Raw genomic sequence first — 22367 nt, 5'->3', positions numbered from 1 at the left:
GAAAGTATGGCCAACCTCAAACTCGAGCAATTAGTCACCGACCCCACTCACATCGCAGGAGACATGCTTGACACTATCTTTACAGCCAGCAACAGACTAAACTACACCCACACTGAAGAGCTCACCTGGACTAACTACCACTGCGCCCACTTCCTCGTCTCAGAGCCCCTCAACACCTCCACCTCCACGGCCAACAAAACATTTCACAGCTAGTCCAAAGCATCAGAACATCGCTGGATCAACACCCTCAACTTCCACCTACCCACCTCCACCTGGACACGGAATAAGCAGTGGACAACTTCACTAACTGGATCACAGCAAGCGCTGATGGAAGTCGCCCTGAGGAATCCTACCAACCCCAAGAAACAAACACAACACCCACCAGTAGATGAACTAGTACAAATGTTATGGAGCTGCCCCCGAATAGGAGTGTACTGGAAAACGATAACCAGGATATTACACACATGCATAGGTCGAGCACTACCTTTTTAATGGTCCGTAAACCTTGTGCATCAAAGTAGTGTCTAGGTTCCTAGACTTGGGGATAATAGTAGCTAAAAGGCTCCTAACTAGATGGTGGAATGTGGTGGACCCACCACATGTACGGGCATGGCGTCACTCATTGTTAGCATGGGCCAAGGCAGAAAGCATCTCCATCAAGCATTAACCTCTTCGACGCGACCGCGTTTCCCCCTCCGGTGCTGGGCCCTAATAAAAACGGGCGTGGTCATGACGCAACGGTTCCGTCATGAGCACAGCTCAACCGTAGCTCATGACGGAACCGTTCCGTCATGAGCATCGAAGGGGTTAAGAAACGTTAGGACTGTGTCGAGAACCGACAGCAGCATGTTGGGACAACCTCTTAAATGAGATGCAACAGATAGAGTGCGGTGACCCTGAGGATTCGCCTGGTCGAGACGTGGGCAAATAGATGTAGCGAACCATACTTTCCGCTAACGGGCGTTTCCATGATATTCCATGGGTGTACGCAGACCACTTAATGTGAATAAGCTTGGACACTACGCAAAGGGGACGTTGAGTAACATAGCAGCAAGGAAACACTACGCAAACATGCACGAAGATGGAGAGATAAGTTACTACGGGCAGGTCATTGTTTTGGTTGTTCTTGTTTATTCTGGATTCATCTGTTCATAAACCCAATGTGTCAGAACTGGAAGGACTCTTACAGAGCACTGCATTTGTTTAATTTGGATGTATGACATTACAACGCATGCTTTTACCACGCATGCCTTTACAACGCGGTTTTTACAATGCATGCCTTTACAACGGATAGTGCTTTGGGGCGCTGGATAGTGAATTGTTTAATTTACTATTCCAACTCCAGTCCCCGTGGATAGTAGGGAAGGTGTTGGATAGTAAATTAAACCTATTCCCTATCCTAGAGCGCCCCTCCAGCGTAATACATTGTAATGGTTTGTGTTGTAAAAGTTGCGTCGTAAAGGCACTGCGTGATAAAAGTTGCGTTGTAAAGGATGTTTCCCATTTAATTTATACCTCACTATACGTTATTGTAGCTCTAAATAACAGTCCAACTCATGAGGAAACTCCAGACGATCAAGAACACATCGGCCAGGCTCATCCTCGACCTCGCCAGATGGACGCACATAACCCCTCACCTCAGAAACTCCACTGGCTACCAGTCATGAAGAGATACCAGTATAATACAAGTCATACAAGGCATCACAAAATGAAGAGCCTGCGTTCCTAAACCAACGCATGACCTTTCACCAGCCCACCAGGAAACTCAGATCTGGATCCCTCGCTGCCACCAGTCACATCTGCTGGACTAACAGGGGCGTCCGCTCGTTCTCCCATTTGGCAGCCAAGACCTGAAATGACCTCCCCCTGCACCTCCGAGCCAGTTTATTTGTCACACGCCGCTTGAACTTCCTTACCTTGCACCTTTTTGGGCCACAACAGACAAACTGCCAAGGCCGCATATCCCTCGTGAAACTGACCGGAACCTCAGTGTTGGAAACATGTGCAAATATTTTATGTGGTCCACCAACATCTTTATTTATTTTGTTAAGTGATCCAAAGGGTGTGTATCCGTGCAGGCTTTGAGGAGATTATATTGTTAGCTACACAACAGAATACATTACAGAGAAGTATGATGTCTCATCATGCCCTGTGAATAATGAGTTAATAAGACCAGCCAGTAAACAAGCAGCACATATGTGTGTGTCACCGCATTTTGAAATTCTGGAAACTTATTTACAGGTTTAAGGATTGAAATGAGGCCCGTGGAAGGACCCCTCGGGAATGGAGACACTCCACAGGAAATCAAGATGTGGGGGCAGTCTCTGCAGGTGAGGGAAGGTGGCTGAGAGGGCTGGAGTCAGCCCCTCCCCACATTGTCCACAGGAACAGAGACGTGTGTGGAGTGACACCCTCGCCAATAGTGTGACCACGTTGCCATAGTTGTAAACAAATGTCGCTTTATCATATTTCAGAAATGAAAAATGCCAATGATCTGATGCTCCAGGACCACACCCCATGTTTTCAATGAAGTACGACAAGATGCTGAGCCGCTGTTTATTGTTTGAATCTGTATTGCTACAAAAAATGACACATGAAGACCTTAAAAGAAAAGGATGAGGGGGACAACGCGGAAAGACTTACCTGATGGAGGCTGCCGGTAACTCGTCTTGCTACACACGCCTGGGGCCCTGACGCTGTTGGTCTCCCCTGCCGCCACCACAAGTTCCACCGCGGGGCCGCAGAGAGGGGAGACTACAGCTCCCAGACTCCTCAGGACGCAACGCCCACTTCCGCCAGACAGCGCGCCCAGAGGCGCATTAAGTTCACGAGCTCCCTCTGCGTCGCGGACGCACGCGGGCGGCGCCGGGCTAAGCCCGGGCAAAGGGCGGACCGTCTGTGGCCGTCCGGGGCAGGACGAGGCTGGGCTGGGCCACACCCCTTGACTGCTGCTACACTGTTCAGCCAGTAAGCTAAGTGACTTCGCAATTTACTTCCATTTGAGGATATTTTAAACTTTTAAACTTGGCCTTCCCGCATTGACTAATCCATTATTGTTCGTGATACCAGTGTGTTTGCTTATGAGTGGAGATCAAGGGGTCAGCTATCAGCATCTATAATATTCATTATGTCCAAACAAACATCTACCATGGATAACTACCTCGTAAAAGTAGAAAATAAAATTAACAATGAACGGAGAAAATCGTTGGGTCGGGGGGGGGGGGGTCCACCGGATTTACCCCTTACATCGCCCATTGCTAATATTACACTGCCCCCGAACACTAATTGTGACCCTGAAGTTACACTGGTGGAAGTTCAAGTAACGCCAGAAGTCACCCAGGATTCACCGGATGCACTCCATGATACACCAACACGGCGTACCCCGGCAAAGAGAGCAGTGAGGGCGTGTAGGAAAGCACAACTTAAGCGTGGGGGGAACTATAACAAGAAAAGAACTGAAAATACACCGAGAAGTACTGTTAGTAACTCGGAGACCCTGACCCAGACTGAGACCAGTGCTGTTACTCTGAATACTGAGCAATTTGATTTTTTAGTCAGTATCATTAAGGTTAAGCTTGAAACTATTGTTAAACCCCTAGTGGATAAAATCGATGTAATGGCAGCTGAAGTATCTAGGCTAGGTAGTCTCTTGGATGCCCATATTTGCAAGGTTAGTGAGGTTATAAGTCCTAAGCCGAAAGAGAGGGGTGTACCAGTTAGTAACGCTGTACCAAAGCCGTACGTTGGAAAGACAGGCCCAAATCAAGTAGCTCTACCTGATCCCCCGTTACAGGCCAGTCAGGAAAAACAGGCAACTGCGGCACTTGAAAGTACGAAGGGAGTGTTAGCACCAATGAAAAGCGGTTCTATCAATCTTCCACCTGACTGTGCCCCTTATGCAGTTGTTCTCTCCAATGTACCGCATGTGGTTTCTAATCTGTCCCAACCGTATCAGGAAACACACAATTCACTTAAAAATAAAACTGTCTCATTGCTGCACAGACAATGCGGGTTTCCTACCAATTACTCTGACCAAATATTAACTACATGTAGAGTAAATTGGATAGGTAACTCAAGAAAAACCTGCAGGGGCGATTGTGTCATTGTTAACTTCAAACACCCTCAGCATGTCGCAACTGTTTTGCTTAGAGCAGCCTCTTTAACCCCATACCAGAATAGTGTGCGTGTTCACTACCTGGGTTATTTTATAACCATCTTATTAAGGCACCCCAGGTTACCAATAGAGGTAGACCTTTTTCTCCCTCCATCCCCAACCATTACCCGACCTTTGAGGTTCCAACACAGAACAGATACCCTTATGTTCTTTGGACATGAACGATTGACATCTAAAGGGCAGCAGGCAGAACCTGAGTTTAACTCGGCATGTTAGAGGTAACAATTTGAATGGGACTGGTATAGGCCCAGAGTCAACTCTGAATGGTGTCCCTGTAGTGACCATTGATAAAAGTCCTGAACATGTTTCTGTTATTGAGAGGATGGTAGAAGATCAGATATCTATATGTATTGAGAATATAAATGTTGGTTCAGCTGAGGGTGGTGGCAAAAGTTTTGAACTTGTTCATGTTGTTGAGAGAATGGCAGAAGATCAGCTATCTACATGTATTGAGAATATAAATGTTAGTTCAGCTGAGGATGGACCCTGTGTGGAGGCTGTTACTTGTATTAATGCCCAAGGCCAATCCAAAAGTAGTCTAACAGGGGGAATCTCTATAGTTTCCTGGAATATAGCTGGTTGGGCATCCAAAGGAAAGATACTGGCATGGGAGGATCTGATTAGGTCATACGCCATTCTATGTTTCCAGGAAACATGGTGCACCGCTAAACCTAGCCTCAATGGTTTTGTTTGCTATAGTCTAGAAGCTTCAGTGTCTAGGCATGGTAGAGCAAAAGGTGGTTTGCTTTTTTTGTTATCCGTGGATTTATTGCTGACAGTTGTTAAATATATAACAGTCGGAACCCATTCACAAATTCTATGGGTACAACAAAACGAAGGCCCAGAGGTGCTTTTAATAAACTTTTATAATAATATCTTCGATAACACACGGCACATAGTTATCGAGGAATTAGAAAGTGCCCTTGAGAAGCTTGTAGCAGAAGCAAAATGTACTGTTAACTACATTTGGTTAGGTGATTTTAATTCCCCGATTTGTCCATTGTCGCTTTCTAGGGCTTGTGGGGTGCAAAACAATAGCGGTGACAACACATCACATTTTCCCCACAATGCCTATGGCGAGGCAATAAACAATATTATGTCCAATTACGATTTAGAGCTACTGCAGCCTGCTAAAGATGTTGGTGGCCAAACTATCCCCACCTATATTGGGAGGCAAACTAATTCTATTATTGACCATGTTATGGTTTCATCAAACACTGTCTTAAGTTGCTTGAATTCTGTAATCGAGGATTCAACTCTAAGTGACCATAACCGCATTGTAATAAGAACAGAGTTCTGGAATTGCGATAGGCAGCGGGTGTCCAGAACCTTATGTAAAATTGAGCCTTGTAGGCCAAATGGGACCAGGTTAAGGTGGAGGGGGGAAAAATCAGCAACAGTAATGACGACCATCATATCAAAATCTTTGGCGGATATTGATGGCTTACTGACAGTAGACAGTGCATCGGTTTCCACTGTGAATTATTTTATTAATATTAATAAAACAATCAATGCCATATTTACTGGAAGAAGGAATGGCAAGCCTGCCCGGGAAAAGGGTTGGTTTGACCACGCCTGTACAGCTCTCCTTTCCCAACTGAAACAGGTTCTAGCACTTAGACCTAGGGATAAGAATCAAGTCATACACTTGAGACATGAATATAAAATGGCACAATCCAGAAGGAAGCGGGAGCTTCAGCAAGAAGCATGGGATAACTTGTCGCAGGAGGCCGAGACTTCTGATAGCTGCTTGTTTTGGTCCACGGTCAACTCCCCATTCCTTAAGGATGATAAAGTCCCACAACTTGCATCTAATGTTAGTAGCGAGGCCTGGGTCTATCATTTTTCAGCTATATTCCAAGCTGCAGGCCCCTCTGATGCAGAACAAAGATGTTGGCCTATTATCCCTTTAGATATCTCTTTGGGTGAGGTCGAGCATAGTATTACGAACAGTAAGGGGGGTAAGGCCCAAGGACCTGACGGAGTACCCATTGATGTATATAAGACCGTCCCACTGCTGTGGGGACCTATACTTACCCTGGTATTAAATGCTGCAGTTTCAACCCTGATTCCACCTACATGGGGGGATTCCATCGTTGTCCCTATCTATAAAAAGGGGGACAAGTCAGCAGCATGTAATTACCGTCCAATTAGCCTGCTCGACTAATCAGTGAAAATCATGAGTAGAGTGCTGCTGTATAGGTTGGACGAGTGGGCGGATGAGTGTGGGATTCTTGCGAGCTCTCAATATGGCTTTAGGAAGGGCCGAGGAACACTAGATCAATGCCTGAATTTAGAACTACTAATCGGCAAGTATACCAAGGCTAAGCCTGGTATTTTATATCTTTGCTTTGCCGATTTAAGCAGCGCATTCGATCTGGTAGTCAACTCGATTCTTTGGCCAGTCCTGCTGGAACTTGGCGCACCAGAGGCTATTATTTTTTTTTCTTAGCCAGACTTTATGATAAGATGCAAACATGTGTGCGCTTTGGGGCAAGTGGGAAATGCACCCCAAATTTCAGCGTTAAGCGCGGAATAAGACAGGGCTGTGTCCTTGCCCCTTTGTTGTTTACCCTTTTTATTAATGCTGTTGATTCAGTTTTTTTAAAAACAGTCAAAGCCGATGCACCACAGGTTAATGGGTCAGGTGTGCCAGTTCTGCTTTATGCAGAAGATGCTGTGCTTCTGTCTCGGACGCCCATAGGTCTTCAGCGCCTGATGAATCGGTTTTCTGACTTTATTAATGAAAGGAAGCTGGTAATTAATAAGAGTAAAACCCACACAATGTTCTGTGGTGCCAGTACCAACAAAAGCCATGCCTTTTTTATCGATGGGGTGAAAGTACAGCAGGTGGAAAAAATTTGTTATTTGGGTGTTATCTTTTCGTACGATGGTAGTTGGTCTCAGGAACTAGTAAATGTTATGTCCAAGATGGTAAAAAGTGCCTATGGTATATTTAAATTCGCCTCTATGATCGGCGACAGACGAATCAGGGATATGATGCAAATTTATAAGGCAAGGAGTGTTTCTATTGCATTATATGGGGCGGGGCTGTGGGGCTACACCAACGTAGGATCCCTACAGGGAGAAGAAAATACCTTCATTAAAAAACTTCTATGCCTACCTACTTCAGCCTCAACTGATTTGACCCATAGGGAAGTGGGGAGTGCCCACTTAAGTGACCTCATTTTATTAAGGCCTTTAATGATCTGGTGTGCAATTTGGCACAAGGAAGAGACAGCCTTTAATCAGCACGTTATTAGGGATTGTCTCAACCTGGACAATTATACTAAGATACCCTGGCTTAAATATATTGTCGACAGTTTCCAGGTTATCTATGGACTTAATATATTGGTCGACCCATGTTCCGCTGGAAATTTTCCCAAGCAGGACATGAAAAATATCTTTATGACGTACAGAGCCCAAAAACGTCTAGTTGTTAATGGTCGCCTTACTTCAGTTAATCTTTACAACAAATATATCGAAAGCGAAGGCTTCCAGTTGTATTTGAGCCTTGTAACAAGACCAGCTCATAGGTTTGTTTTAACCAGACTTAGATTTGGAATGGCTCACGTTTTGGTGGCTTTCCCTCAACCAAAGAAGCACCCAGCTGGACCCTGCCCATGTGATGGCTATTCGAAACAGAGCACACTGCACTTTATGTTAATATGCAATCTATCTGAACGTTAGGGTTGCCTATTTGAAACCAATGTTTATAAAGTACAGTATTTATAATGGATGATGCCATGAAGTTGATTTTTAATATGAATTCTCCAGACATATGTTTTTATACCGCTACGTTTTTAAGTAAATCAATTCAGCTTAGGAAAAGTATGATATTATAAATATTCACCTGTTTTATACCTGTATTTATAACTGTATAACATTTTGCTGTGCTTTTATGGTCATTGTATATCATGTACCGAATAAAGCTTCATGAAATGAAATGAAAAGGATGATTGAAATGAGGCTTCGGAAGACACACAAGGAAGTCTCTGAGGACTTGAAGAAGGATGTGGTGCCTGGAATGAGTGGTCAGTGACCTGGTCAGAGGTTTGAGGGTTGAAATGAGGCTTCTAAAGAGGATGCTACGGACTAGAGGGAGGTCACTGAAGACCGGACAGAGGTTTCTTAGAACTCGGAGCAGAGGATTACAGTGAAGTTTATGAGACCTGGATGAGACCTCTTCTGATTGGAGGGAATTTACTAAGGAATGAGGCCTAAACATGGCTTTAATTACATTTCAATGCTGTTTGGAAGCAGAGAAGGGATGTTTTGAAGACTGGCATCGTAGTTAGGAAACTTTGAATGAGTGTTTCCACAACTCCTATATGAAGAAACCGGAGGGGAAGTTTCCTGAATGTGCCTTCATTTTCTGTCTGTTCAGGGAACTCTTCTGAGGACTTTAGTTAAGTTTTATAGATACAAATATGTTTTGTGAGGACAGCAGCTCATTCTGTAGCAATTATTTCAAGACTCAAAGGTGTTTTCTGAGGACTCACAGGGATTTAGGAAAATTTAAGAGCATTTCCTGATGACACAAGGTAGTTTTCAGAGGACTTAAGTTTTCAGAGGAATCAAACGTATTTTCTGAGGACTTAAGGTTCTTTTTGAGGAAACAAAGTGATTTTATGAGGATCTGAAAGCTTCCTAGCACTTTGTGTGAGCTCAGTAGTGGCATTTACACACTGCAGCAGTGAGACCTGCTCCTTACACACTGAGAGGAGAATAATAAAGCAGCCTTACCTGCTTAGGGTGCTTCTGACATTCTGCAAAACAGAGAAACACACACAGAGAAATCAGTTACCAGAGAAGATGTTAAAGTTATGGCAGTATTTTTAGAAGTGAAACACTTCGATCTATCTACAATTAGAAAACAGTGGCTGGGGTCACATGACACAACACATACTGAGGCATTGCATGACCAAGCACAGAGTGTGACATTCTGAATGACGTCAAATGACATAGCAGAAACTGATATTCTGAATGGTAATGACACAGCACAGAGTCATTCTGAATGGAGTCACAAAACACAGCAAATTCTGATATGTGGAATGGGTTCACTTGACACATTGTATCATGTTCTCAACAGGGCCACATGCATGGGCATTCTTTAGGGCTTGACAGGGGTCGCAGCTGCGACTCCTGGATTGCCCCTTGTGACCCCTGGCACTGCATGTGCAACCCCTAGCTTCAGAGGGAGTAAAATCAGTGCCAAGGAGACAGAGGCAGCTCACCCCTATGAGAGTTGTGCTCCACCTTCGTTTTCTGCCAATTTTTTATTACATTAACAGTGAATAATCTGCCAGAAGTCCTCGTTGTAGATCCCGGTACACCATGTTGTATTATACTAACTAGCAGCCCGTCCCGACGTTGTCCGAGTATAAATTGCTGCCGGCCAGTAGTATATTGTTTTGTAGGATTTCGTTTTGATAGCATTTCTTATCTGTGACAGGCCTGTAAAACGCTCCGATTCACAGTGCACTGCTGATGCACTTATGAGTGCGCGTTCAGTAGTGTGTGAACTCGAGTTTCCCTACTTTATTTTTCATTGCAATATTATATAGCGCGAACTCAACAACATGGCATGAGCACAATTTACATTACAGAAGAACACATTCATTTGTGATAGGCACGGGGAGACAAAGCGATTTGCCTGGAATCACAGGATGTTGAGCTGATGCCGAGATTCGAACGTAGCTCCCCAGCTCTTAAGTTCGCAATTCTAGAACTTGTGGCGGGAGGTGTGTCTAAAAGTGTATGTCGGTGCTGGCTATCAATGAGAGACCTGTGCATTTTTTAAATCGGTAGTGAAAAAATATGAGTATGTTGCTGGAGATATGGGCCGCCGTGCCACCTATGTACTTACCGGGGGAGGGTAAACACCCATTATTCCGCAACTTTCTTTCCGCATACCATTGCTCCGCATACTTTCATTACGAAAGTACCATGACTCCGCAATGCCATTATAACGCATGGCATTACATTTTATATGCTTTTACCACGCATACATTTACAACAAAATTCGTTGTAAATGCATGAATGGTAAAAGCATGGTTTTTTTAAATGTGTGGATAAGGTAAGCATGGATATAGGGGTATATGTTTTGGGGTACTGAGGTATATGTTTTGGGGTGTTTGTGTATTTTAAGGGTTCAGATATAGTTTTGGGTTATGGGGTACAGGGGTCGTTTTAGGGATAGGTATGGGTTTTGGGGTACAGGGGTATTTTTAGGCATCAGGGCTAGGTTTGGGTTTTGGGGTATAGGAGTATTTTTAGGGTTCAGGGGTAGGTTTGGGTTTTGGGGTACAGTGGTATTTTAAGGGTTCAGGGCTAGGTTTGGGGGTACAGGGGTATTTTTAGGGTTCAGGGCTAGGTTTGGGTTATAGGGGTATTTTAGGGTTCAGGGGTAGGTTTGGGTTTTGGGGTCCAGGGGTATTTTTAGGGTTCAGGGCTAGGTTTGGGTTTTGGGGTACAGGGATATTTTTAGGGTTCAGGGGTAGGCTTGGGTTTTGAGGTACAGGGGCATTTATAGGGTTCAGGGCTACGTTTGGGTTTTGGGGTACAGGGATATTTTTAGGGTTCAGGGGTAGGCTTGGGTTTTGAGGTACAGGGGTATTTTTAGGGTTCAGGGCTAGGTTTGGGTTTTGGGGTATAGGGGTATTTTAGGGTTCAGGGGTAGGTTTGGGTTTTGGGGTCCAGGGGTATTTTTAGGGTTCAGGGCTAGGTTTGGGTTTTGGGGTACAGGGATATTTTTAGGGTTCAGGGGTAGGCTTGGGTTTTGAGGTACAGGGGCATTTATAGGGTTCAGGGCTACGTTTGGGTTTTGGGGTACAGGGGTATTTTTAGGGTTTAGGGATAGGTTTGGCTTTTGGGGTACAGGGTATATTTATAGGGTTAAGATGGGTTAGTGTTTAAGGGTGTTGGGGTATTTTAAGGAGTAAGGGTGGGTTATGATTATGGGGTGCAGGGGTATTTAAAGGGAGCAGGGTAGACACCCGGAGTTGGAATGTACAGAACCTGGGAAGAAAAAACAATGAAATATTGGGCACAACGCTCGCTTTTTTTCCTCCGTAATCCCGCGCCCGCACACGCCCACGCCCCCAGCACACGCCCATGATATGAGACATGGCATGAAGAGCGGAACGTACCACACGCCCCCAGCGTTTGTCACGCCCCCCAGCACACGCCCACAGCACAACGCAGACACGCCCACAAGGGACTACTTTGCTGGCACGGTTCTTTTACCTTTTAAATGTATATGGTGGGCGTCTGCATAGCCTATGTCCTTCTGCTGCAACTGCCCTTTCCAAGGCTGTATTGGGTGTTGTGATTGGTGCTGTGGTTCCTGAGATTACCCGCTTCAAAGGTTTGGGCTCTCTCTTTATTATATTAGTACTAGCAGCCCGCCCCAGCGTTGCCCGGGGCAGAAGGGGGCTGGGGGCAGCATTTCAGGCTTGCGTGCACTCCCGCCCCGGCCCCCGCCCGCCACGACATTTCCACTCCTCCCCGCACTTCACTCACCCGCACACGTTCCACCTCCTCCCAGCACTTCACTGAGCCGCACATGTTCCGCCTCCTCCCAGCGCTCCCGCGCTTTACCTACCTCAGCCCGACTTCACCGCTCCTCGTTCCGCCTCCTCCCATCAGCCCGACTTCACCGCTGCTCGTTCCGCCTCCTCCCATCAGCCCAACTTCACCGCTCCTCGTTCCGCCTCCTCCCATCGCTTCTCTGAGCCGCACACGTTCCGCTCCTCCCCGCGCTTCATGTATGTCAGCCCGACTTCACCGCTGCTGTCCGCCGCTCCTCCCCGCGCTAGATGATGTCAGCACGCACGTCCACGTTGTTAGCGCACGCGGCCGGCGCTACTTCTTAGGGACTACTTTTTTTTATTGTTTATTTTTTAAATAACGTTTATTTTTATTTTTTATATAACCTATGTCCATCTACAGGACCCCCCCTTTCCAACGCTGTATTGGGTGTTGCGATTGGTGGTGTACTTTTCGAGTTTACCTGGCTCAAAGGACACAGTTCTCTCTTTATAATAGTAGTATAGATAGATAGCATTACAGGTAACAGGCGTTGCAGGAGGAAGTATGAACAGCAGGGATACTAGAGGGTGTTCTTCAGAAGAGTAAGGAACGAACAGAAGCATTACTAAAAGAGTGCCATGAAGGAGTAGTTAAGAGCCGAAGGGGTAGAAGAGTGCCCCGCAGGAGGAGGTACAGCCAGAAGGGGGGGGGGGCTAGAAGGTGCCCTGCAGGGGAGGAGGTATGGGCAAAAGGGATACTAGAGGAGTGCTTGTAAGTGGACGCTGTCTAGGAAACGAGATCACAGCTGCCCAGGAAGAACAAAGACCTGTGATCGCCTCTTGTGCAGTTATGGATTTTTGAAGGATCTGCTTGTGTGAAGCTCCCGCCAGTTACTGGATTAATTCATCCCAGAATGAGGTGAGCTGTTGGAGTAAAGAGGCTGAGATGAGAGACCCTCTATTAACGTTTAAAGAAGAACCAGGCAAGAGTAAAGGATTTGTAATATTGGACTTTTTATGACAAGTTGTCTATGACCCACATGCGGCGTGGCTAAGTTCATGTCAGTATAAGGACTCAAACGCACTGTTTAGAGGGTGACGCCAGGTTCACAGCTGGCGAATGGAAAGTGTCCTCATCAGAAATACAGAATAACTCTAAGAGAGAATATAAATGTAACGGGGAGGACCCGGATCCGCCTAGCTTACCTGTCTCCCCTCTTTTTAAACAGCACACAGGGGCCTGGAGAGACACAGAAGACCTCGGCGACACAGACCGGGAAGAGACGGGTGAGCCCTGTTTCTTTAATTGGGCGGAGTTGGAACAGGACAGCGTCACTTGGCACACCCCCTCATCACAGGTAAAAGCCGCACAGGAAAGAACACAGGTGTGTGTTACACCCGGAGGAGACGGAGTTGAGAGCGACGGAAGGCGAGGTGAAGAGGAGGAAGAGAGCAGAGTCGAGTGGAGGCTGGAGACTGAGGCAGAGGAGTGGCGGGAGCTGAGAAGAGACGAAAGCGGAGCGGAGCAGAGTCAGGAGGCGGAGAGGAGACCGGAGGAGAGAGAACATCAGAGGATGGAGGCGGAGAGGAGACCGGAGGAGAGAGAACATCAGAGGACGGAGGCGGAGAGGAGACCGGAGGAGAGAGAACATTAGAGGACGGAGGCGGAGAGGAGACCGGAGGAGAGAGAACATCGGACGACGGAGGCAGAGAGGAGCGCTGAAAGCGGAAGGTCCAGAGGAGCAGAACCCAGCAAGCCAGGAGGCCAACCGGAAGGCGCTTCGCCCAGCCACACTTCAAGGGAAGTGTGGCTACCAGAGGTACGATCAAGACTTTCGGGCTGGGCGGGATTTATGTGGGTTAAACACCCATAACGGCTACTCGTTCGTATCCTGTGCACTATCCCTCCCTCACTACCTCGGCACCGGGGATCGTAGGAGACTAGCTGTGCACGTGTGTTCCCTCACCCCCTTCCCCGTGCTGATAAGCAAAACAGATACCTAATTGTGACGCGGGGGACCCGGACTCGGGCCCCCCTGGCCTGCCTATTCATGTATTGCCTATGTTGTTTCAGCACACGGACTCGTGGAAATCATCGGACGTTGCCAGCTGTCTACCGGTGTTGGAAAGTGAGGGCCCCTGCACCTTTAAGTGGGCGACAACGGAGCCTGGACCCTCCCACATCAGCTCAGTAAAACCCTGCCCAGAACTGAGACAGGTGTGTGTTACACCTGGAGGAGTAGAGTGGAGACTGGAGTGCGAGGACGGAGTGGAGAGGCGTTGGAACGAGGACGGAGTGGAGAGGCGTGGAAGCGAGGACGGAGAGGAGTGGTGGAGGATCAAGGACGGAGAGGAGCTGAGGACGAGCCAGGACGGAGAGGAGTGGAGGAAAACCGAGGACAGAGCGGAGGAAGGCAAAAACAACAGCCACAGCGGGAATAGGCGAGACCAGGACGGACCGGGAGAGGAGAGCAGTGGAGTCATCCCCACGGAGACGCGAGACAGCAGCGACACGCCAGGAGGCCACCGAGAAGGCGCATCGCCCAGCCACGCTTCCCGGGAAGTGTGGCTCGGACAGGTACGGTCTCGTTTCCTGGGCTGGGTGGGACGTAGTTTGGGCAAACCACCTTGACCCTTACGCGGCACCGTTATCTTTAATCCCCGACGTTCCCCTGCACCATCCCTCACATATAGCGGGGTAGATAACTTGCACGCGTGTCTCCTCACTACCCACCACTCACCGCTGTTCGGCTAGAACAGCCGAGTAACCCTGGTTCTCTTTTGTTTTCTGCACTCTGGCAACCTTCCCCGGACTCCACGCGACCACGGCGGAAGCCCGGACTACGAATCCCAGCAGACACCGGGAAACGAGGAGGCGGAGCGGAGTACGGGAGGCCGCTGAAGAGGCTGCTAACCCTCTTCCCTTCTACCGGGTCCCGGTTGCAAAGCGTAGACTGTACAAAACAATAAAACCTGCACTACCCACAACCCCTTTGTCAGTGGATTTGTTTGACTCCCCGGCAGAAACCCCACAAGTGGTGGAGAATGCGGGCATAGCCGAGGAGCCCATCCGGGACACGACGATGGAAGAGATCTTACAAGCCCTAGTGAAAGGCCAAGAGCAGTTGGGATGGGCGGTCGAACAGCAACTGGCCGCCGCCCAGCTGGACAGGTAAACCTTCAGAACGACGGTGGTGAGCCAACTAGAGGGGATGCGCCCCACCGTAGACCCAGCCAGCAATGTGGGGAGGGAGAGTCGTCCCCCACCCACCCCAGCAGGCATCTCCTTGCAGAAGTACGTCTCGGGGGAGGACCCCGACGCGTTCCTCACAAACTTCGAGAGGGTGGCCTTGGCTTGCGGATGGCCCCTGGATAAATGGCCCTTCTTTCTCGCCCCCCTTCTCACCGGCGAGGCGCAGGCGGCCTACCAAGTCGCCAATGGGAATGGACAGACAGCATACGGACAGATCAAGGTGATCATACTGGACCATTTGGGTCTGGACGCCGAGGCGTATAGGGTGCGCTTCCGCAAGGAGAGAGGGCAACCCGGGGATAACCCAAAAACGTTGTTCTTTCGCCTTAAGGCAGCAGCCGACAAGTGGCTACTCCCAGCTTCATGCACCAAGGAAGAAATCATGGACAAGATCTACGTGGAACAATACCTTGAGGCCCTACCCTTTGGGACCCAGAGGTGGCTACGACAGCACTCCGGGCTATCCACTACCCAAGCAATGGAGATGGCGGCTACCTACGCGCGTGCCCAACCCCGCCTGCATGTGTCAGAACCCGAGAAAACGCCACGACCTGTTCCCCGACCCGAACGTCGAGTGCGGGCTCCCCCTGGGCTACCGCCTCCCAGACCCGTACAAACGGAGACCCCTTTCCGGGGCCCGCAGTGTTTCGACTGTGGGATGTGGGGACACATCGCCCGGCTGTGCCCACAAAAACGCTCCCAAGAAGAACCTATGGACGTCAGCTTCCTGCCCAAGGCGGTCATGTATTCAGCGGAGCTCGGCGGAGCCTATCACGTGAGTGTGGCAGTCAACGGTAAGGTGGTCAAGGCTCTCCTTGACTCGGGATGTAAGCAGTCAGTGATGCAGGGTTGTTTCGTGAGGCCCCTCCAGGTAATGCCAGAAGCCGTGGTATACATCAAATGTGTACATGGGGACGTAAAGGGGTATCCGGTGGCGTATGTCCCCATTGAGGTAGAGGGGAAGGACACAATGGTGGTGAAGGTGGGAGTAATGAACGCTCTACCCGAGAATCTCATATTAGGGACCGACAATCCCCACTTCCTAGAGCTCTTTCAAGACCGCCTGCAACAGAAGACAGAGACCGAGGCCATAGCCATCCCGGCTCCAACATCGCCTGAGCCGTGGGAGGGCGATAGGAGTTTCCGCTTTGCCCAGGCCAATGATGCCAGTCTCCTCAACGCCTGGGAACAGGCCCACCAAGACCTGAACAATCCCCACCCGCGCTATCCCAGATTCCTGATCAAGGAGGACCTCCTCTATAGACAGGCCAAACAAGAAGACCCCATGCAACTGCTAGTCCCTATTTGCTTTCGGGAGCAGGTAATGTTCTACGCTCACACCCATTTGCTTGCGGGCCACATCGGGAGTGAGAAGACCACCCAAAACGTTCTGCGAAGTTTCTATTGGCCGGGCATCTACCATGACATCAAAAAGCACTGCCAGACCTGCGACCTGTGTCAAAGGAAGAACACCCAGAGGCCAGCCGCGGTGCCCCTCCAACCGCTACCCATAATCGGAACCCCATTCAAGAGGGTTGGCATGGACCTCATCGGTCCCTTACCCCCGACCCGAAAAGGATACAAATACGCCCTCGTAATCGTGGATTATGCCACCCGTTTCCCTGAGGCGTTCCCGCTGAAGACTCCCACTTCCAGGAACATCGCGGACAAGTTTATGGAACTATTTTCACGGGTGGGATTCCCCAAGGAGATCCTGACGGACCAGGGGACTCCGTTCATGTCCCGTGTGATGAAGGAAGTATGCCATCTCCTGGGGCTCCACCAGATAAAAACATCGGTATATCATCCCCAGACGGATGGCCTGGTGGAGCGGTACAATGGGACCCTTAAGACCGTACTCAAGAAAATGCTTACGGTGAACGAGAGTGATTGGGACCTGCTCCTTCCGTTAGCCCTGTACGTTATCCGGGGCCAGAAACAGAGCAGTTTAAGCTGTTCAGCATTTGAGATGTTGTACGGACGCCAGCCCCGGAGCCTCCTGGATATGACTAAGGAAGTGTGGGAAGCCGAGCCAACGGGAGAGACCAGAACCCTCCTTGAGTACAGCCAGAATCTAAAGAACAAGCTCGGGAAGATTCGAGAACTAGCATTCGCCCACCTGGAGGGCAGTCAAAGAAAGCAACAAGTGCATTACGACAAAGGGAAGAAGTGGAGACAACTGCAAAGAGGCGATTGGGCCCTGGTACTGCTGCCATCCACCGCCAAGAAATTCCAGAACGAGTGGCAAGGACCCTACGAAGTCATCGAGACCATAGGAAAAACCACGTACCGGCTACGCCTGACGGGGAGGAAGACACAGATATTCCACATCAATCTCCTAAAAAAATGGCTGGGGACGACCCCGGTGGCCTCCCATCTGGCAGACACGGTCAGCAACAACAAAGAGACCACGCTGGGAGAACTGGTGATCAACGAGGAATTGTACAAAAACGAGCAAGAGGGATTACAAGCCATCCTACACTCTTTTGAACACATTTTCTCCGACCTACCGGGCCTAACCCAACTGGCGGAACACAGGATAGAGACCCCCGTCGGTGTTACAGTCCAACAACGCCCCTATCGGATACCAGCAGCAAAAAGGGAAGCCATCAGGAGAGAAGTCGACGAAATGATACGGTTGGGAGTGGTTCGGCCGTCCCGAAGCAAATGGTCCTCGCCCATCGTGATGGTGCCAAAACCCGACGGCAGTAGCCGCTTTTGTATGGACTTCCGGGCGTTAAACGCGGTATCCTCATTTGACGCATATCCAATCCCCCGTATTGACGAGCTCGTTGAAAAGCTTGGTGACTCCAAATACATCAGTACCCTAGACCTTACCAAGGGTTATTGGCAAGTTCCGCTGCGTGAACAGGACCGGAAGAAAACGGCTTTTGCAACCAGATGGGCTGTTTGAATTTAACGTCCTCCCGTTCGGATTGCATGGCGCCCCGGCCACCTTCCAGAGGCTAATGAACGAAGTGCTGCAGGGGACATCAGAAATACAGCTCGGCGTATCTCGACAACATCATTATCTTCAGTCCTTCATGGGAGGACCACCTACTGCATATCCAAACCATACTCCGACAGTTGAGAGACGCAGGACTCCACGTCAACGCCAAGAAATCCAGGGTTGGGTTTCAGAAAGTGAAATACCTGGGCTATCTGTTGGGACATGGAGCGATAGAACCACAGATAGAAAAAGTGAGAGCCATCGCCGAGACGCCCTTCCCCAAAAACACCAAAGACATGAGAGCCTTCTTGGGGTTAGTAGGCTACTACCGAAGGTTCATTCCCTCTTTTTCGGACATAGCGGCCCCTTTGACTGATACCTTGCAAAAACAGCAGAAGGGGTGCGACTTCCACAACCTTACCCCGGCTATGTGGAAGGCCTTCCAAACACTGAAGAGAGCCATCACAACGAGCCCTGTGTTGACATCACCAGATTTCACTAAGCCGTTTATCCTTCAAACGGACGCCTCGGACTTTGGTATCGGGCCGTGTTGTCCCAGGACTCAGGGGAGGGGGGGAGAGAGGCCCATACTGTATATCAGCCGGAAATTGTTCCCTAGAGAGGTGAAATACCCCACCATCGAGAAAGAGTGTCTCGCCATACGTTGGGCGATCGACAAACTGCGTTATTACCTGGAGGGGCACCCGTTCATATTGTACACTGACCACGCTCCCCTGTTATGGATGAGCAGGAACATCTCTAATAACCCGAGGGTCATGAGGTGGTTCCTTGCACTACAACCCTTCAGGTTCCAGGTCCGCCACAAGAAGGGATGTGACAATGCCAACGCGGATTTCCTGTCCAGGTTTCCTCTCCCCGATCGGGAGAATCCTAGGGGGGAGGTGTGTGACGCGGGGGACCCGGACTCGGGCCCCCCTGGCCTGCCTATTCATGTATTGCCTATGTTGTTTCAGCACACGGACTCGTGGAAATCATCGGACGTTGCCAGCTGTCTACCGGTGTTGGAAAGTGAGGGCCCCTGCACCTTTAAGTGGGCGACAACGGAGCCTGGACCCTCCCACATCAGCTCAGTAAAACCCTGCCCAGAACTGAGACAGGTGTGTGTTACACCTGGAGGAGTAGAGTGGAGACTGGAGTGCGAGGACGGAGTGGAGAGGCGTCGGAACGAGGACGGAGTGGAGAGGCGTGGAAGCGAGGACGGAGAGGAGTGGTGGAGGATCAAGGACGGAGAGGAGCTGAGGACGAGCCAGGACGGAGAGGAGTGGAGGAAAACCGAGGACAGAGCGGAGGAAGGCAAAAACAACAGCCACAGCGGGAATAGGCGAGACCAGGACGGACCGGGAGAGGAGAGCAGTGGAGTCATCCCCACGGAGACGCGAGACAGCAGCGACACGCCAGGAGGCCACCGAGAAGGCGCATCGCCCAGCCACGCTTCCCGGGAAGTGTGGCTCGGACAGGTACGGTCTCGTTTACTGGGCTGGGCGGGACGTAGTTTGGGCAAACCACCTTGACCCTTACGCGGCACCGTTATCTTTAATCCCCGACGTTCCCCTGCACCATCCCTCACATATAGCGGGGTAGATAACTTGCACGCGTGTCTCCTCACTACCCACCCCTCACCGCTGTTCGGCTAGAACAGCCGAGTAACCCTGGTTCTCTTTTGTTTTCTGCACTCTGGCAACCTTCCCCGGACTCCACGCGACCACGGCGGAAGCCCGGACTACGAATCCCAGCAGACACCGGGAAACGAGGAGGCGGAGCGGAGTACGGGAGGCCGCTGAAGAGGCTACTAACCCTCTTCCCTTCTACCGGGTCCCGTTTGCAAAGCGTAGACTGTACAAAACAATAAAACCTGCACTACCCACAACCCCTTTGTCAGTGGATTTGTTTGACTCCCCGGCAGAAACCCCACACTAATACACCGCTGTCTTTCTTCCCTGCACGGACGAGACGCCCCGACATCGTGGAGGAAGAGGACCGGACCACCAGTCCCAGAAGACACCGGGACGAGCGGCGGAAAGCAACAGAGAAACGCCAGCAAAGACACGCTGAGGATTCAGAAAGCCCCCTGCCATACTACCGGAAAACCATACACCGAAAAAGGACATTTAAGTCAATAAAACCTGCGTTACCCAAACTACCAGTGTCAGTGAGTCTATTCGAGGGGGAGGCGACCCCGCCTACACCGGCACCAATCAGTAAGAGCGAACCTGAAGCGCCACAATAAACTATTAAAGAAATAATTTTGAAGCACTTTCAGATCAATATTTACAACTGTGAAATCTGTGTGCGTTGTAGTGGTTTATTGATTCACAGCAAATGACTACACCTTGATGACCACTCTCAGAGGACCAGCATTTGTGATATAATACTCTGTGACATCAGAGCTTTTAGGAAGAGCTGAACATAAGACTACTATAGTAATTCATGACCATCAATGATGTAAATGGTGTTTTACGTTCAATATGATTCAGAATTTGTCAAAGAAAACATCTTTCTAGTAAACATTGAATTTCTTATATATAACAAGAATATATTGTTTCTATTTACAGGTTTCTCTGAAATTCTATCATCTTTGAAGGTCCTGCTCCCCACATCTGTGTATTGTCCATTTCTGGGGTCTTCAACCTTTTCTGTAATAAGAGCCACTTAAGATCAAAGAAAAGCTCCCGAGATACTATTATTTGTGTTGTAATAGTGACCATGTCAGACAAGATTACAGCAGTGGTTGTCCCGTGCACGATTACCAGCAATTTGAAATGCCTCCGCATGAGTAATACATGACGGCCATAGGTGCAATGCCCCCCGGACCGTGGTAATAATATTAATAATACGTCTCGGGGCGTGGCTTGAACGCCGATGTCGCCTGAGCGCTCGGCTCCGCGATCGAGCCATCTCTTATCCTGCTTTCCGGGCACCACGGGCGCCCCGACCCCCATATCGGTGACCGCTGTGGGTCCTGACCCAGGAGGCGACGCTGGGGACCTGTAAAGGAGCCCGCTCGAGGAGAATGAGTACCCGCGAGGCGCACAGAGCGGAGCTCAAGATGGCGCCCGCTTCGTCCCCGAGGTCCTGAAGCAGCCCGTAGACCTGGAGAGGCCGGCACCTCTGACGTCACTGTCTTTCTCCTTTCCCCCAGGGGGGGTGAAGCCAACGCCGACTGCCTGAGGGACCGAGGACACCAGGAAACTCAACAGGCGATGCCCTCCGGGACCGCCGCTCTCCGCCACGGAGCCTCGTGGAGGAGGGGGGGGCGGAGGCTCACATCGCGCTGCTCCAACTCACACGGACTTCCACCGTTTAGGTCCCCGGCTTCAGCAGCGAGCGGACCCAAGTCCACCACACTGGGAGGAAATCGAGCCCCGTCCGGGATCGGGGAGACAGCGTGAGCGGTGGCACGGAGCTCGGGCTGGCTACCGGACAGCCGGCGGGGCATACAACTGGTGACGGAGGCGACGGTGCCTCGGGGAACTGACGACCCCAGCGGTATATTCCTGCCTAGCAGTGACCACTACCCCCTCCCTCCCCCCTCACCTCCGAGAAACGGGCTGCTGGCTCCCGCCCGACCTATTGCCTCTGCGAACTGTGGGAAGAGGGGACGCACTGGGTCCCACGCCACGTGGCGCCAGCGGAAGGCGCCATTGTATTCTGGCCCCGGTGCCCTCACCGAGCCTGCGAAGCCTCACAGATACTCTCCTTGGTTTTCTGGACTTTCGACGGATGGTCAGGCCTCCTTGGGCGACTACCCGTCATTGCGCAGCTGGAGTCCGGATGGCTGGGGTATAAATTAAAACTGTACCGCTTCAACACGGATCCATCGACAACGACCAGGAGCACACCGCTTACCCTTACCCCGACTGAGGGCCCGCCAAGGCCTCCGTTGGAGACTACGACCACTATGGGGAAGCCGAGGGGTGCTAAGGGAGGCACTCAGACTGCCTCAGATGTGGAGGCGCCTGATAACGACGAACGTTTAAATCCGGAGAGGCCAGGGAGTCCGCACCTTCAACAGCAGCTCTACAGGATCTTGGTGGCGATCACTGATACACAGTCGGCCCTTCAATAGGACATTGCCCAAGTCGCGACGAGCCTGGGCTTGCTCAGGGCGGACCACGGCAAGCTCTCGGACAGAGTCAAAGAGGTGGAGAGCTCGGTGGGACTCTTGGAACCCGCACAAAAAACTTTGGACGCTACCATGAAGGGCGCCCTGACCCGCATAGATGCACTGGAGAGACGGTCGGAAGATGCGGAAGGGCGTAATAGCAGGAATAACATTCGTGTAGTAGGCCTGCCAGAAAAAATAGAAGGTGAGGACATGGTGGCGTATCTGGAGGATTGGCTAAGGACTGTGGTGGCGCCAGAGGGGCTTTCCTCCTTCTATACTTTGGAACGGGCACACAGGGTGCCAGCCAGACCGCCGCAGCAGGGCCGGCCCCC

At 50.2% G+C, this 22367-nt stretch overlaps 1 protein-coding gene across 3 annotated transcripts in view; it reads right to left on the bottom strand.

The window, feature by feature from the left end:
- The window catches only part of LOC144754209 (E3 ubiquitin-protein ligase TRIM39-like), an 81404-nt gene that overhangs the window by 35792 nt on the left and 23245 nt on the right, over positions 1-22367 (bottom strand). For all 3 annotated transcript variants that reach the window (XR_013594683.1, XM_078641794.1, XM_078641795.1), the window contains exon 4: positions 8921-8943. Coding sequence is in view for 2 of the 3 variants with exons in the window: in XM_078641794.1 (XP_078497920.1) it covers positions 8921-8943 (23 nt within the window). In the remaining variant the exon portion in view is untranslated. The remainder of the gene's footprint in view (positions 1-8920; positions 8944-22367) is intronic.

This window comes from Lissotriton helveticus, chromosome 5_1 (assembly GCF_964261635.1).
Source record: "Lissotriton helveticus chromosome 5_1, aLisHel1.1, whole genome shotgun sequence".
Classification (NCBI taxonomy): Eukaryota; Metazoa; Chordata; class Amphibia; order Caudata; family Salamandridae; genus Lissotriton; species Lissotriton helveticus.
Note: the sequence above shows the minus strand (reverse complement) of the source record. Positions and strands in the feature narration are given on the sequence as shown.